The sequence below is a fragment of the Sparus aurata genome, chromosome 4 (assembly GCF_900880675.1).
Source record: "Sparus aurata chromosome 4, fSpaAur1.1, whole genome shotgun sequence".
Taxonomy (NCBI): Eukaryota; Metazoa; Chordata; class Actinopteri; order Spariformes; family Sparidae; genus Sparus; species Sparus aurata.
Window position 1 is genome coordinate 26177263 of NC_044190.1, and position 14465 is coordinate 26191727.

The window sequence follows — 14465 nt, forward strand, 5'->3', positions numbered from 1 at the left end:
TGGCTGAAGCCTGTACAGAAGGGTTCACGTTGACTGCAGAGGGGCGGTATGAAAAGAATGTATATAAATAAGATAGTATCAGATGCAGGGCTGTGGAGAAGAGGTGAATTATATCTGGGTGTGTGTTTCTCTTTGTGACGTGGTTTTGCAGCTGCGTTTACACAAAGGTATAGTCTGCGGCTGTAACGAGCGATGAGAGAGTAGCTTAACCGTCAACCTGATTGTATCACACTTTTATTCTGTTATGGCTGACTCGTTGCTTTGACACTGATTTGTGACACATGACACGTGTACGTCTTTACATTCAGAAATAATAGTGAAATCACATAGAAGAATGTGTTTTAATGTGGACAAAGAAGACTTTATGAGAAGCGTTCTGGTATGATTGTCCCGCCCATATTTTCACCTGTGTTCTGTCCACTTTTTTGTATTTCACACACTGGCAGTTGTTTAAGTAATCTGTTAAAACCACTTAAAGGCAGTTATTTCCTCTGGGCCTCCACAGCCAGTTGAATGTTTCTGGTTGAAATGTGATTGTGGAATTTAGCTTTTATTGATTTTACTTGCAGTTCAGATTATTTGTATATTGTTGCAGAATTTAATCAGTCGAGGGAAAAACTATAGCTTCTAATTTTATTGTTGCTTTGTTGCTGCTGTTTACAGACATTTACCAGAGTGAACAATCACTGTGTCAGCCACCCACCGCTGTTCTGTCCTGTCCTTTCTTTTAGTAATGATCAGGAGTTTGTCAAGGAACCTTTTCACCCTCATTACGCCCTCTTGATTTCTTTAATTGCATCGAAAATGTGCCTACTCAGAGCAGTGTGACTGGAGTTGATGAGCTAGTGTCAGTGATCTGTACCAAGACTGAAAAAACGCATGAGGTTGTAGTTTATCTAAACACTGTTAACAGACTGGACCACTGAAACTGAAAGCTTTGTACTGGAAATGGTGTCGTATAGGGCTTGGAAATGTCTGATAAATACAGGAAACGTAGGTGATGATTGATATACAACTATATAGACCAATATGTGAAGATTTTAATATAATCAGATTTTTTCAGCTTGTTTGAAAGTTTATAATTGGTATTTACTTTGTTTAATATTATATTATCACCAAGAGATAATTCAGCTTACCTTGAGATTAAATTTACTTCACTGACACATGGATGAGAGTACAGACTGCTCAGAGCTGAGTTACTGGCAAAATATAAAAGATATATATATATATATATATATATATATATATATATATATATATATATATATATATATATATATATATATATATATATATATATATATATTTATATATTATATTTATATTTATATTTATAGTTTCTTACAATTCTTTTAGGAGAGAACACCTTGGTGGAGAAAAGACAGACTATTTTTTTCTTACCCTTGCAGAAGAGTTGCATCACGCACAGCCGCAGCTCAGTGTTGTTTTGAGGATGTTGTGTTATCCATTGAATTGATTCTATGCAGAGTATCACAGAGCTCAAAATCAAGCCTCGTCACAGAGAAATGCCTTCAATGTTTCCTCCTGTAAAGGTACATGGAAAATTCTCCTGTGTTCGCTCATGTCGATGTGGTACAGCAACATTTCTGAACAGAAAACAATGCAATCCTCTGTGGCTTCTTCTACTGATTTTCTTTGTTTTTTTTCGGTGCTTGTTTTAAGTTTTAAAGCTTTGTATGTGTGTGTATGAGAGAGTGCAAGAGAAAGAGAGCTGCTTCGCTGAATCATTCTTGTATCTCTTTGTCGGTATGGTAAGATGTGGGGTGTTGGGGTTAATGATACTCTCTGGGAGGTTCTTTTTTCCTTTCTTTGTTTCTTTTACATGTGTTGCTATGATGTTGAGCAAATGTGCACTGAAGTGTAATTGATGTAAACAAAGAATCCAAAATGGTATAGATTCAAAACTACTGTCTGATTTTAATGTGTCCTGTGTTTTTTATACAGTGTCTTCAATGGTCTTTGTTTTTTTTGTTTACATTTTTTGTGTTCTGTTTTCTGTTCTGCTTACTCTGAAAATCTGACTAAATTTGCAAAGGTATTGTGCAAAAGTATAATTTCTTTTGAACTACTTGAAATGCATTAATAAACCAGAATTGATCAATGTTTCGTTTTTTAATGTTTACGCAATATCGAATGCACTGTAAAATTAAATTTATTAAAGCAACATTATGTAACTTTTTAACATAACAGATCTTAAATCATGTTGATGGTATAGTGTCTTGTAATAGGGTGGATGGTGTCTCAACATAGACGTTTACTTCAAGTTTTGACCACATAACGTTATGATGTGCTGAGGTTTGTGTGTAGTTGGCACCAACAATACGTCTGTGAAACAGCTACAGACCTGTGTTTGTTTTTATGAGATCGGTGTTGAACTCAGAAACTGGGGGGGGGGGGGAACCAACTCGCACAAAATAACGCTTTCTACATAATGTTGCTTTAAGGATTTCTGCCAGATTTTCGTGTTTACTGTTTGAGCTGTGATTCTCAAGCTGACTGCTGGACAGCAGCTGGACATTTTAGCTGCAGATTATTTTAAATGTACAGTAGGAGCTAACTGTTTCCACACTAGAGTGTGAGTTACCAGTCTGAGCTTTTTCAACAGCATCTTTGACATTCTGGTGATGAGTCGGTTTGTCAGTACACGGGTGTGTTTTAAAAGAAAAAACACAGAATAATAGAAAAGAACAGAGTGCATATTTATTGGTTTCTGGTTTGAGTTTGATTAGCAGATGTCATTTAAAGGAGTAATGCAGGTTTTTAATGATGAGATTGATCATTTTATATAGAAGACTTAAAAAAAAACACAAAAAAAACTACATACTTTGGAACTAACGTCATCAAAAGGTCATTGGCTTCGTGTTCACTGTCTGGTTAATATTTGAATTGGCAAATGGCCAGCTGTTTATATATCCCTGAGAGACGGACCATAACGTACATCTGTCTGGTTCTTTAAACTACACTGTGTGGCTCTGGTCAACAAAGTGTCTGATACAAAGGTCACATGCAATACGTATTTATAATTTTACCACATAATCAAATTTAAACTATATATATATATATGTATATATAAAGTTTACAATAGGTGCCATTTGTTCTGTAGCCTCAGTTTCCCAGGATTCAATTCTCCTGATAGACTATCAGCATTTCTCCAGTTCCAATTCTTTGAGAGAATTAATCATTCTTAATTTACTCCCTGAATCTGCACAGCCTCACTCTCAGGAGTTGTTGTGAACTCGCAGGGACGTCCATCAGATAATCATCAGTCTGCTGAAAAGACTTAAGGCGCCCTCACAAGTCTGTTGTGCTTCCTTCTCCGCTGTTTCTGTGTGTCTTCTTTGCAGCGCACGTACACTTTATCTTGCGACACTTCAACTTGTTGGTCCTCATCTGTCATGGCACAAAAAGATGTCCTGGAGAACAGAGACAATGTTGTTCATAGTTAAACAGAAAGTGTGTGCTCAGTTAAGTGTAGCAGATAAATGAAGATAAATGAGTCAGTTTCTGTGTGTGTGTGTGTGTGGGGGGGGAAAGTCCACTAGGTGGCGTTAAAAGTCTGTAATTGAGTCGAAGTGGAAGGTTTTTTTTTCTGCTGGCAAGAATGGGACACTGCAAAATGTTATTGTATGAGTACATTTATTCTTTATGGAACGTGTGTGTCTTTATTTCACATAGTTGGTAGGATTCATAACCTAATATAAACAATCGCCTAATACTAATAGAATAAATCTTCTTTTGACTCGACTTAATGTCTCCTGCCTTTCAGAGCAGTAAATATACTCATCTGCTGTACTTAAGTACAGTTTTTATGCACATGTACTTTACTTGATCATTTCCATTTTATTGTACTGATACCTTTGCTGCACTACAGTACATCTCACAGCAGTGAATTTTTCTTTTCTTTTTGCTTTTAACGTTTAATGTATGACCAGCTTCCAAGATATGATTGAAAACATGGTTGTAATGTTGATTATATTCTGTGTTTTTAGTATTACAAACACGATTAATTCAAGTATTGTATAAAAAGAAACTACCCCAATAAGACCAGGTAGCCAACAAAGTTTTGGTGAGAAAAGCACGGTATGTAAAGTGCGAGTTGTGTGACTTTAGATTTGACTACCAACAGTATGTAAAATGACCAGCCACAACTTCAAAATGTTGATTATATGAACTGCATATAAAGAATGCTACATATTATTATGAATGAAGCTATCAAACATTATCCAGATGTTTTTAAGCTCTGTCACATGTAAATGTCCTGCACTCAGGGACTTACTTCGTCTTTCCATGCAGGAATTATTATTACACCACAAAGTGATTCAGTTTTTCAATGTTTGTTATTTAGTGTGAAACAAGTGAAAATCCTGCCAATATTCTCCAACATATGTTATTTTGAAGGTGTGTAAAGGTCCAATGTCGTATTAAAAGTGATTCAGGAATAACAGAAAAATCCTTTTAGTTTCAGAAAACCAGACTAAAACAAAAAAAAAAAAAAAAAAAAAAACGATAATTCTAACTGGAAATCAATAATATTAATAATCTTTTTTCCTAAGATTGAAAATATGCGTCAGCTCCTGCACTCTAGTTGACATTAGGCACAGACAGGTATATTCTGTCTATTGGCCCTGTATTCAGATAAAATTGTCCGATATTGTAATCTAACTCTAAATGGTTAAAAATGGCTTCCGAATATCTGTCCAATGTAGTGATCACCATGTATGAAAGGGTTAAGTAAAGTAAATATGAGCATCAAAATATACTTACAGTACCAAAAGTAAAGGAACTCATGCAGGGCAGTCTATAACTGGATTATAAGTATTGATGCATGAATGCTTTTATCACTAATGTTGGAGCTGGTTCAGGTGGGGCTAATCTCAGCCACTGTATAAAGACTTTGAATGCACAACTTTTATTTGTAGTATAGTATTTCTAATCTAAGTAAGATCTAAGAGAGATAATTCGGCTTAAAAACATCTGGATATTTCTCCATCTCTGGTGCTTTGTAACATGGAGTTGTACCTCTCCTGCGTCTCGCCTGCTTTGACGCTGATCTTGCCCACGCTCAGCAGTGGTTTCGTCCTCCGGCTGCCCCAGGGAATAATGGTCTGCACCCGGTTCCACACATTCTTCCACATAGCTGATCCCTCCCAGTGCAATCTGAGCAACATCAGATCCCCCAAGTCTTTGTCCAGGGTGATCAGGAAGGTGAAGGTTTTATTACCCCAAATTGTTTCAGGGCTGTTAAAAAGAAGACATAAAAAAAATAAACAGAGTTAGATTATTACTGCGGGGAAAATCCTGCAACAGGCTGTCACATTTCTATTTTTGCAGAGCAGAGATCCTCTGCTGTGATGTTGTACGAGTAAAGCGGGACAGCGCATGAGATTTCCCTTCAGGCGCTTTGATACACAGAACATTGAATAATAACGCAGTTGTCAGGGAATAGTGTCTTGACTAAATTATTTACTCCTCCGTCCCCATTTATAGTTCTCTTTCATGCAGCAGCCCCAGTTGTTTCCATGTGTGTCAGCTGCTCTCCGTAACGTGCCTTCTTTCTTTATAGTGCTGAGAGCCCAGCTGCATATTGCATGTGTCAAAGAGTGGGAACGCTGGGCATGGATGTGATGTAATGTAAGCCTGATGGGAGGTGGTACAGTACTCACACTGTGATGGGGAGGTCGCCGCTCTCCTCCTTTGTTCCAGTGAGGGAGATGGTGAGAGAGGGCTCGATGTTCTCCATCTGGTTGACAAACTGGATCCTGAACTGGTAATGATGAACTGCGAAAAGGGAAGCAGAACCAGAAGAAGAGATGAGGACAGATAAGCCATCTAACACAGTCTGTTATCTGTGTGTCTTTGTCAGTCTGACCAAATCTGGACACATGGAGAGCCAGACTGCCAGCACAAGAAGGCCAACATGCCACTTCTTTTTTTTTTTTTTCATTTAATAAATGCAAATAGAATGACTTTGAATTCATAGACCCACTACCACTCACACTTAACATACAGGTAATATATACTGTAAAGCCATGTGTGGGGTTATAGTTCCTTAAAAACTGAAATTATAATCAATGCATTGTTATCAGCCTATTTACCTCACTGTCGCCCAGTGGCAGAGGACTTACGCAGATATTACACTTAAGCAAAAGTGGCACAGTGTAGAAATACAAGTAAAAATGTATTAGCAGTGTTTTTTTTAAAAGTACCCCAAAGTCACACTTGAGTCAAAGTAGAGATATAATGCTAAAATATTACTTTGGTGAAAGTGAAAGTTGACCATGCCAATAGTACTTGAGTAAAAGTCTCAAAGTATCTGATATTATTTGGAATCAACTATCAAAAGTACAAGTAAAAGTAAATTACACATATATTTACGTGAAGTACTGTATACTAGGGTCGACTGATTACCAACCGGGCCTTTTATCAGATCTGATATTCACCATTTTTCTTAGATGATCAGAATGTATTTTATTTTATCCTACTGCTGTTAAAATACATTTATTTATCAATAAAATACATTAAATTATCTGGTGCCAAAAGTTAGCAGACAAATGTAGTGAAGTCAAAGTACAATATTTGCCTCCAAAATGTAGCGGAGTGGAAGTCTGGAGTGGCACAAAATGGGAAGTACAAGTACCTCAGAATGGTACTTAGATTCTGTGCTTGAGTAAATATACATAGTTGCATTCCATCACTGAGTATGAGTGTCAAAATATAATTACAAGGGGGAAAATTACACAGCGTGTGAATTTACCCTTGGGGATCAATAAAGTCTTTTTTAACTAAATTTATAATAATACATTTTGTGATTTGTAGTGGAGTGAAAATAAAAAGAGTCAGAAAATCGAATACTCAAGATTAATAGCTCAAAAGTGTATTCAGGTACAGTACTTGAGTAATTGTACCAGCTCCCACTGCTGTTCCCAGGTCAGGTTTCTTGGGCCTGAACACGGAGTAATGCGCTTTTAAAATTTATTTATTTTTTAATTCTACCACTAGGGGCACTACAGACTTGTTAGTAAAGATGTAAATGTCATCAGAAAGAAGTAATTCAAATTTAAAGAATCTCTTGAAACAGCAGGGCACTGTAGTTTTCAGCAAACATTATTCAAACATGTGTAAACAGTGCTTCTCATTGGGAACTATTTTCAGCAGTGGATTAATACACGATTTGTGTCCCAGTGAGAGGGACAAGTATATGTGGGACTGACTCAAACTAAACCTCAATGCCTATGTTCGTGATAGTGAACGTGTCTGCGCAATGATCTGCGCTAGTTTCTGTGCTAACTTGTGCTTCGATGTCAAATGATCAGTCGAATCTGTGTGGTTGGTCTACAAACTGAGCGTATGATGACAATACACGTATAAGTGTATCTTCAGCCTGTTTGAATTGATAAGGACAGCCACGTACGTTTGTAAGGCATCCGAGGGCGTGTTTTCAGGTACAGCCTCTTGCTGGTGCTGCTGCGGACCTTCCTGATATTGTAGCCCAGCGTGTTGCAGCGATTCTTCCGACAGTCCAGACAGACGCCTTTGACAAAGGCGCTGTTGTCGCTGCACCTGTAGGCCATGCTCTGCTTGTCTTCGTTCAGCAGAGAGTCAATGAACAGATGCACAGACCGCTCATGTGCACATTTCACCGTCTGCTCAAAACCTATCAGAGGAAATAAAGCAATGGTAGACATTTAAAACCTGAGACAACATAGGATCGTTTCCACACATCCTCCTGTGGATTGAGAGGCTGGGGAGTATCTTAATCACAGTGTCTGACCATTATTTGTGGATTGATTTCATTATCACCAAAGCCTGACATCTATCAGACCGTCCTCCTGTCAGGTCTCCTTAAGGCGTCTCATTATGTCTAATCCTGCTCTGCTCTGAAGGCCTTTTTCCTCTGAGCAGACTCCTGTAGCCTGGAGGCAGCTCAGCTCAGAGGGACGGACAGAGCGGAGGAAGGCACATGTTGCTAATTAACTCCCGAGGATGACAGATGCTTTAATGTGGCTCTCGCTGTCATATTATGCGGATGTGTTTTGGATTGAGAGGCACCATAAATCCCAGAGCCGCTTGTGTTCGACTAGAGGGAATTAAATTCATCTGCCCAAGTGCAGAAAGAGAAACTGTCAACAAGCAAAAGATGAATCGGTGCCCAAGATATTCATCCCAAAACCAGTAATCTGAGGTGGCAAGACCAATTAAGAAAAGAAATGTTATGATAGCCAGAGGAAGAGGCACACAAGTTAGCGGTTAGGTGGCAAAACACACTGCTTCACACATTCTCCGCAGATTCAGAGTTGTAAATGGAGGCAGGCAGAAGGACGAGAAAGCTGGATGACATGTGTGATTGACTCCTGAACAAGAACTCTCTCCAATCTGAGAATCATCCAGACGTTAAAATCAAAGAAATGAGCTCTGGTATGCCTGAGAACTTACAATAATGTCTTTGGTCTAAATTTGTTCTGGGCTATTTTGTCCACAACACACAAACATTGTTTTTGGTTTTATTGACGTGCCGCCCTGATGCCTTGACTTTTACTGTAGCAGTTGATGTCGATGAATAAAAGTCAGTCACTGGTCATCTGTTGGCGAGATTACCCCGAAATATTCAACGTCATTCATGGTTCTCAGTACCAACAGACCCTCCTAGTGCCACCGCCAAGCTTGAATTTTCTACTTCACACAAGAACCATCAAAATCAGCTGGACACAACGCCACAGACTGTGTTCACATGGCAGCTATTTTCCTCCAGGTCGGGAAACTCAAATGTGGTAAGTCTCATGAATGTAGAGAATTATTATTTTACCAGTTCCTCTTTGATGAGCAACTGAAAACACAATATTTAGTGCAACTCTGAACGGACATCGGACCATTTCTTCAATGTAAAACAACATATTTGATAACCTGTTGACCACCATCAGACCACTGCTACAGTTGGCTTTCAACCAGCTTTGGTAGGAAAGGTGAAAATGTATTCTAAAATATCAGCGCACATCTTGGACACATTTATTTAGGCCAGGAAGTGAAACACACAGGACTAGGTTTAGTGCTAACATCAGCTAATGGGTTATCAAATATGTGTCATGCCAGAATATCACTATCCTTCATCATCACTACCCAACATCATCATCCTCAATCAGGATGTCATGAAATGATTTCCCATGTTTTATATGACTTGCATCTTGGAACACAGTAGTACAACATTTGGACTTCCCACCCCAGGAGGAAAATGGCCGCCGTGTAAATTGTGGTGTTGGAGGGGATGAAAACTCCTCTAGCTCTGTTCTGTCACCATCTTCAAATCAAACTGTCAGCTTTGTACTCAAAATATTGGCAAAGTAATCTCCATAAGATGCCCTGACCGTTTTGTATGGCTCCATGATGATGCCAGATCTTTGAATTTGTATTAAAGAAATATGATAAACAATAAATTGAACTCTATGAACATTTCTGAGCATATTCATGGTCCCTGGATGATAAACCTTTTTGTATTTGCACTTTACAGGACATTTCCTCCAGCCCGACCTCAGGGCAATTTTATTGTTTTTTGCCTACCGCAATAAAAACAATTTTACTTCTGTTGTGGCCAGTTGAAGACCTTCAGCTTTTATGGTTCCTGAATGACCATATTATGAAGTATATCAATGTTTTCTCATAATTTTCTAAGCTGTCGCAGTGTGTTCTTCATCATACCAAGGAGCCCGTACTGGGCTATGTGCTCATAAATGTTCTGCAGGTCACATCCTGGCTGGAAGTCTCCTCCGTTGGGGTAAAAGTCATAATGTGCCACGGCTTGCTTGATGCCCACACTGAGGCCCATACGTTCATGGGTGAAGGTGTGGATGGCGTCCACAAATTCAGCGTCATCGGGAGACAGTCTGTCTGTGGGAGACATGCCTTCAAACAGGGGCCCCGCTGGATCAAGACCTGGACGATATACCAACCAAGAACCAGTTTGTCACAGATCACAGAATAAATATGTTTAAAATCCAAAACATCCTTGTTTTCGGCTAGGAATATAGAAAGCGCGATTATCACTGAACCCACCAGTAATTCTTCCAATCCTCTCCGAACCGTCCAGATAGCTTCCAGCAAATCCAGAGATGTGAGCCCCAAGGCTGTAGCCAATCAAATGAGCCCTTCTAAGTGGGAACTGGTAGTGTACCTGTTACGGCAGGAACATGCATTTTGAAGACTTTTGACAACTTAAATCTGGCTAATGCATACAATAATTAAACAGTTTAAACAGCTTCCTTCGGTAGAGAAAATTCCCCCCTGACCTGAAGTGACTGCAGCAAGTGAGCTATGTCTTTCCCAACAGTGCGGGTGCTGTGTGCAGCTGTGGGGTAGTGCTGGTGAGCCAGGAGCAGCCAGTCTGTAATCACCACGTTGACGTCTATTAGATGTGTCTTCAGGGCTGTGGCTAACCTGTGCACCCAGCTCTCCATCAGACCATCCACCTGAGGAAAAGACAAGACTGGCTGTCAGATATGTGTGTTTGGCATGGTGGACTTCAGAGTCTCTGCGGGAATCTCCCTGCAATCCCTGCATGTTTACTTCTTATCTCACTACATCTCAGGGTTTTTTTTCTTTTTCTTTTAATCTATGTACAAATTCTGAAACGGTGCCTGCAGCAATTCCCCCCTCACTGCTCCATGTTTTGTATCCAGTGGTTCAAGTCAGTGAAGTGGAAGAAAAGTTGACCTTACCGACCACCCGTGAGTGATGATGATGAGGGGATTACTGCTGTTGAAGCCACAGGAGGTGAGAGTGTGCAGCTGCAGAGGGTCCAGCGCGCAGTTTTCCTCACCTTCTACAAACAGGCCGAAGACTGAGCTGCTGACATGCGGCTTCAGGACTCCCCTCTGCTTTGCGTCCGCTACAAACCAAAGAGCAGAGGGGTTATCTGTTTGTTCTTCATGATCACTCATCAGAGGATTGACTGCAGGACTGGATGTGTTGACATTGAGGTGAATTATTAGAAACAACGCAAATAATAATCACTTAATCTGTTCACTCAGAGCAGAAGAAATGCTTTGAATCATGCACTGGTGCAATCATCTGATGTTTTCTGTTGAAGGACATTTGGACGTGAGGCTGTTGTGTTTCCAGGTCATGCAGACCTCTTTGGCGCGTGCACACAGATAAGAGTTCACAGGCCGGGCCATTTAATTAATCTCTGCCAGACTCTTCTTGTAATTTCTTATATAAACTCCTCCTCACTTAACCTGTTTCAAACCACAGCCACAGGAACCTCAGAAATCTCGTAAACTTTACAGATCCACCTCCAAAGAAATCTGTCATTATGTTTCCTTCATGGTTTGTCACTGGTTCATGTCCAGTGTATTTATTTGTGATGTTAATGACGTCAGAGACCCCGGCGCCTTAACGCTCATTCCGATGAGCTCTTGTCGCCGATATCAAACCCGCGATGAAAACATTTGAGTGCATCAATCTATCATCCATCATCAAGTCCCACATTTTACTTGGTGTGTCTCCGACTTTTATGATTGTTTACTCATTTGAACATGTAGAGCAATTACAAACAGTCTCACTCATTAGTTACAGAGCACAAGAGTTTACTTCACACATCTCAGATGATCATTTGATTTGTGAAGTGATGTTCATGTTGTTTTTACAGTGAGGAATTTCCTTAAACCAACAGAAGAAGCATAGGCGAAAATCACGGGGGGGACAGGGGGGACATGTCCCCCCCTCCTGTAAAGCTGTTCCCCCTAGAATGATTTGAGACACAATTAATTGTTCATAATTTTTGAACAATGCAGTAGCATTTATTGAAAGCACAATGTAAGTGGTGCTCATTATAATCGCGCAATAATGTGCTATTTACATCTTTAAAGATTTAGATCCTATTATTACACATGATATTCATTCTGGAGTTGTACACATTTGACAGTAAAAAATATTGCTGTGTGTGTGTGTGTCAGTCAGCCAGGTCAGTTTGAATGGCAGAGAAAAGAAAAAAATAAAGACATCTGCTCATGTACATGTTAATTTGATTTCAATCATTTTGTTTTAAATCCAGACATGTGCAGGTGGACTCAGCCAGTGCTAAGAAAGGTCTTCTGCCTGCCTGTTGGAGAAATAGAGAGCCCAAAGCATCAAATTGGGGTAAAAGATGCTGTATAAAAGACAGGCTACAACTTTTATTACTTGTCCCCCCCCCTGGAATTATTCTTTAAATGTTACTGTTTATTGCCCCCCCCAACTATGAAATGGGATTTTCTCCCCTGAGAAGAAGGGATTCACATTTGTAACGAACAAACAAAAAAAAACCGCACAATTTAAGCAGATTAACATCTTTTTAAAAACACAACAGCAAATGATAACGACAGTCATGTAGACAAATTTGACAGCAGCTGTGTCAATATTGTACATACTATCTTTTCAGCCACGGTATAGTGGTGTAATAATTCATTCACTATTCAATTCAAAATATGGACAGTGCCAGAATTTAATGCATCTTACAGGATACACTGACAAAGTCAATTAAAATGGACTTTTTCTTTATCTGAGAATTATCGATGGAGTTTTGCCGGAACCAATAAACCAAACAATCAAACAAGATGTGAAGAAGTCAGCAGATATTATCGCAGCTCGAACATGAAACAGCTGCTTCTTTACAAACACATGTTGTGCAGCAGGTCTTTGTTCAGACCCACAGAAGTTTATTTTTAGCCCTGGAGGAGAAGATGAAGTTTATGTGTGAACTCATAACTCAGAATCTGTGCAGGATCAATTCAGCCCAGTTGAATTTTTCCAACACATTCTGATATTTTCATGTAAGGTAATGTTTAAATACTCAATACTTCACACCCTGTAGTTTTAGGTACAAAAATAATTGTGACCGTATATCCGAAGTCTGAATCAACTTCAGATAGAATTTGCTTCATGAGGTTAAAGTTTTGAAACGCAGGTTGGTGCCCCCTCTCTGAAAACTTTAGGGAGGCTTGTAATTTTTTTTAACTTTTGCACTATGATGACATCAGACACAACAATTCAATTATGTAAATATAACAAAACTTTTGACCTATCAACATCTGGACACAAATACAGGCAGTTATGCCAATGCAGTAAATGTCTTCATGGCATGATTTTAACCTGACGTTTCACTCACCTGCTCCGCTTCCTTTGGTTTCCTTCGCCTCATTGAGGTGATATGTTAATAGCAAATAGCACAGGATTTTGACGACAGACATTATGAGTCCTCTGTGTCACTACTTCTCCAACAGGTGAAAAGAAAGCCTTAAAATCTTTTGAAGGGGATGCAGTAAGTGAAGAGTCTGAAGGTGAGTTAAAGAAGCCTCATTACTGTCCGGAGGCTTGAGACCAGTGTGTGAAACACATTGTACTGTAATGTACAGACAGAGAGGGCACACAGGGAGTAATGGTTTATGGATAAGAGGGATTTGGTCCTGTCCTGATTGGCTGGAGGCCGTGTCGTGTAGATCAAACACGTTGTGAAAGAGCAGAGATATGAACGTGGGAGGGGATCTGTTAATGCTGATAGTGATTGAGAGCTAGAAATGTCTTCAGACCCTTCAGTCAGACCCTCGTCTCGTTTCATCTACAAGTGCAAGAAATGTAGTTTTAACAGAACTACCAGCTTCAAGACAAACTTCAGTCTGTGGACAGAACATGAATGGATAATACCATCCGACAATTGGATTTTCCTGCATTGTTGCAACACGTGTTTGAACAGTTGGAACAATTTGTGTGCCCGGTGTACTCACAGTCCATCAACAGAGACTGTGGTCACAGATCAGCTGTTTCGTGCAGAATGATCCAAGAAAAGGTCTATTTTTTTCATGATAAATTACATAATGACATTCTGTTTTGAGAAATGATTGATCAAATCAAAACAGTCCTAATTTCTTTATGTGATATTGCTATCAGCGTGTCACTGGACTGATATCAAGTATCAAGTTGTCAGTAGATGAAGGGTGAACACAAACAAGGGTCACATAATGGTCATGGAGACCTTAACAAACTGAAGAGAGCCTGGTACTTGCTGACCCTTCTTTTTTCTCTTGTCGGTTGTTGACTGAGTATCAGGATGGTCAGCAATTGGCTGAAAAGGTTGCAACTTGACTAAATGATTGATTGCTGCAGCTCTACTGTAACAAGTATTTTATCAATATGTTTTGTAATCTGTACAGTGATGATATAGTCTATGATGGATACTATGAATTTTAAGTACTCGACAACTGACTGTAATAAAATGGTTTGTAATAAGCATTTTGACAATGGGCCAAGATTGTGTTAATTTATTTAGAGGATCATAATGTTATTTTATCTAATTTTTTAACTTTGTAATGTGACCAAGAGGATTTGAAAAAAAAAAAAAAAAATGAAGTCTGGTACATAAACTCCACAACTGCTCTTTCCGTCTTTTTTAAATTCATCGATGGTACTAATAAAAAAAA

General features: G+C 39.2%; 1 protein-coding gene across 1 annotated transcript; it reads right to left on the reverse strand.

Moving 5' to 3' along the window:
• Positions 1-2696: 2696 nt before the first annotated feature.
• Positions 2697-13393, reverse strand: lipca (lipase, hepatic a). The gene is made up of 9 exons (XM_030414273.1): positions 13157-13393; positions 10728-10897; positions 10299-10478; positions 10066-10183; positions 9712-9945; positions 7433-7675; positions 5685-5799; positions 5041-5259; positions 2697-3434 (listed from the first exon to the last, which is right to left on the reverse strand). The coding sequence occupies exons 1-9, from the start codon at positions 13236-13238 to the stop codon at positions 3302-3304; spliced, it is 1494 nt and encodes a 497-aa protein (XP_030270133.1). The 5' UTR covers positions 13239-13393; the 3' UTR covers positions 2697-3301.
• Positions 13394-14465: the final 1072 nt, after the last annotated feature.

What these genes read in the sequence shown, in the direction of transcription:
- lipca (XM_030414273.1), bottom strand. Translation starts at nt 13,238, where the DNA reads ATGTCTGTCGTCAAAATCCTGTGCTATTTGCTATTAACATATCACCTC. An exon ending in TCATCACTCACGGGTGGTCG is followed by an intron (nt 10,479 to 10,727) that starts GTAAGGTCAACT and finishes TCTTTTCCTCAG; the next exon opens with GTGGATGGTCTGATGGAGAG. An exon ending in ACTTGCTGCAGTCACTTCAG is followed by an intron (nt 10,184 to 10,298) that starts GTCAGGGGGGAA and finishes CTGCCGTAACAG; the next exon opens with GTACACTACCAGTTCCCACT.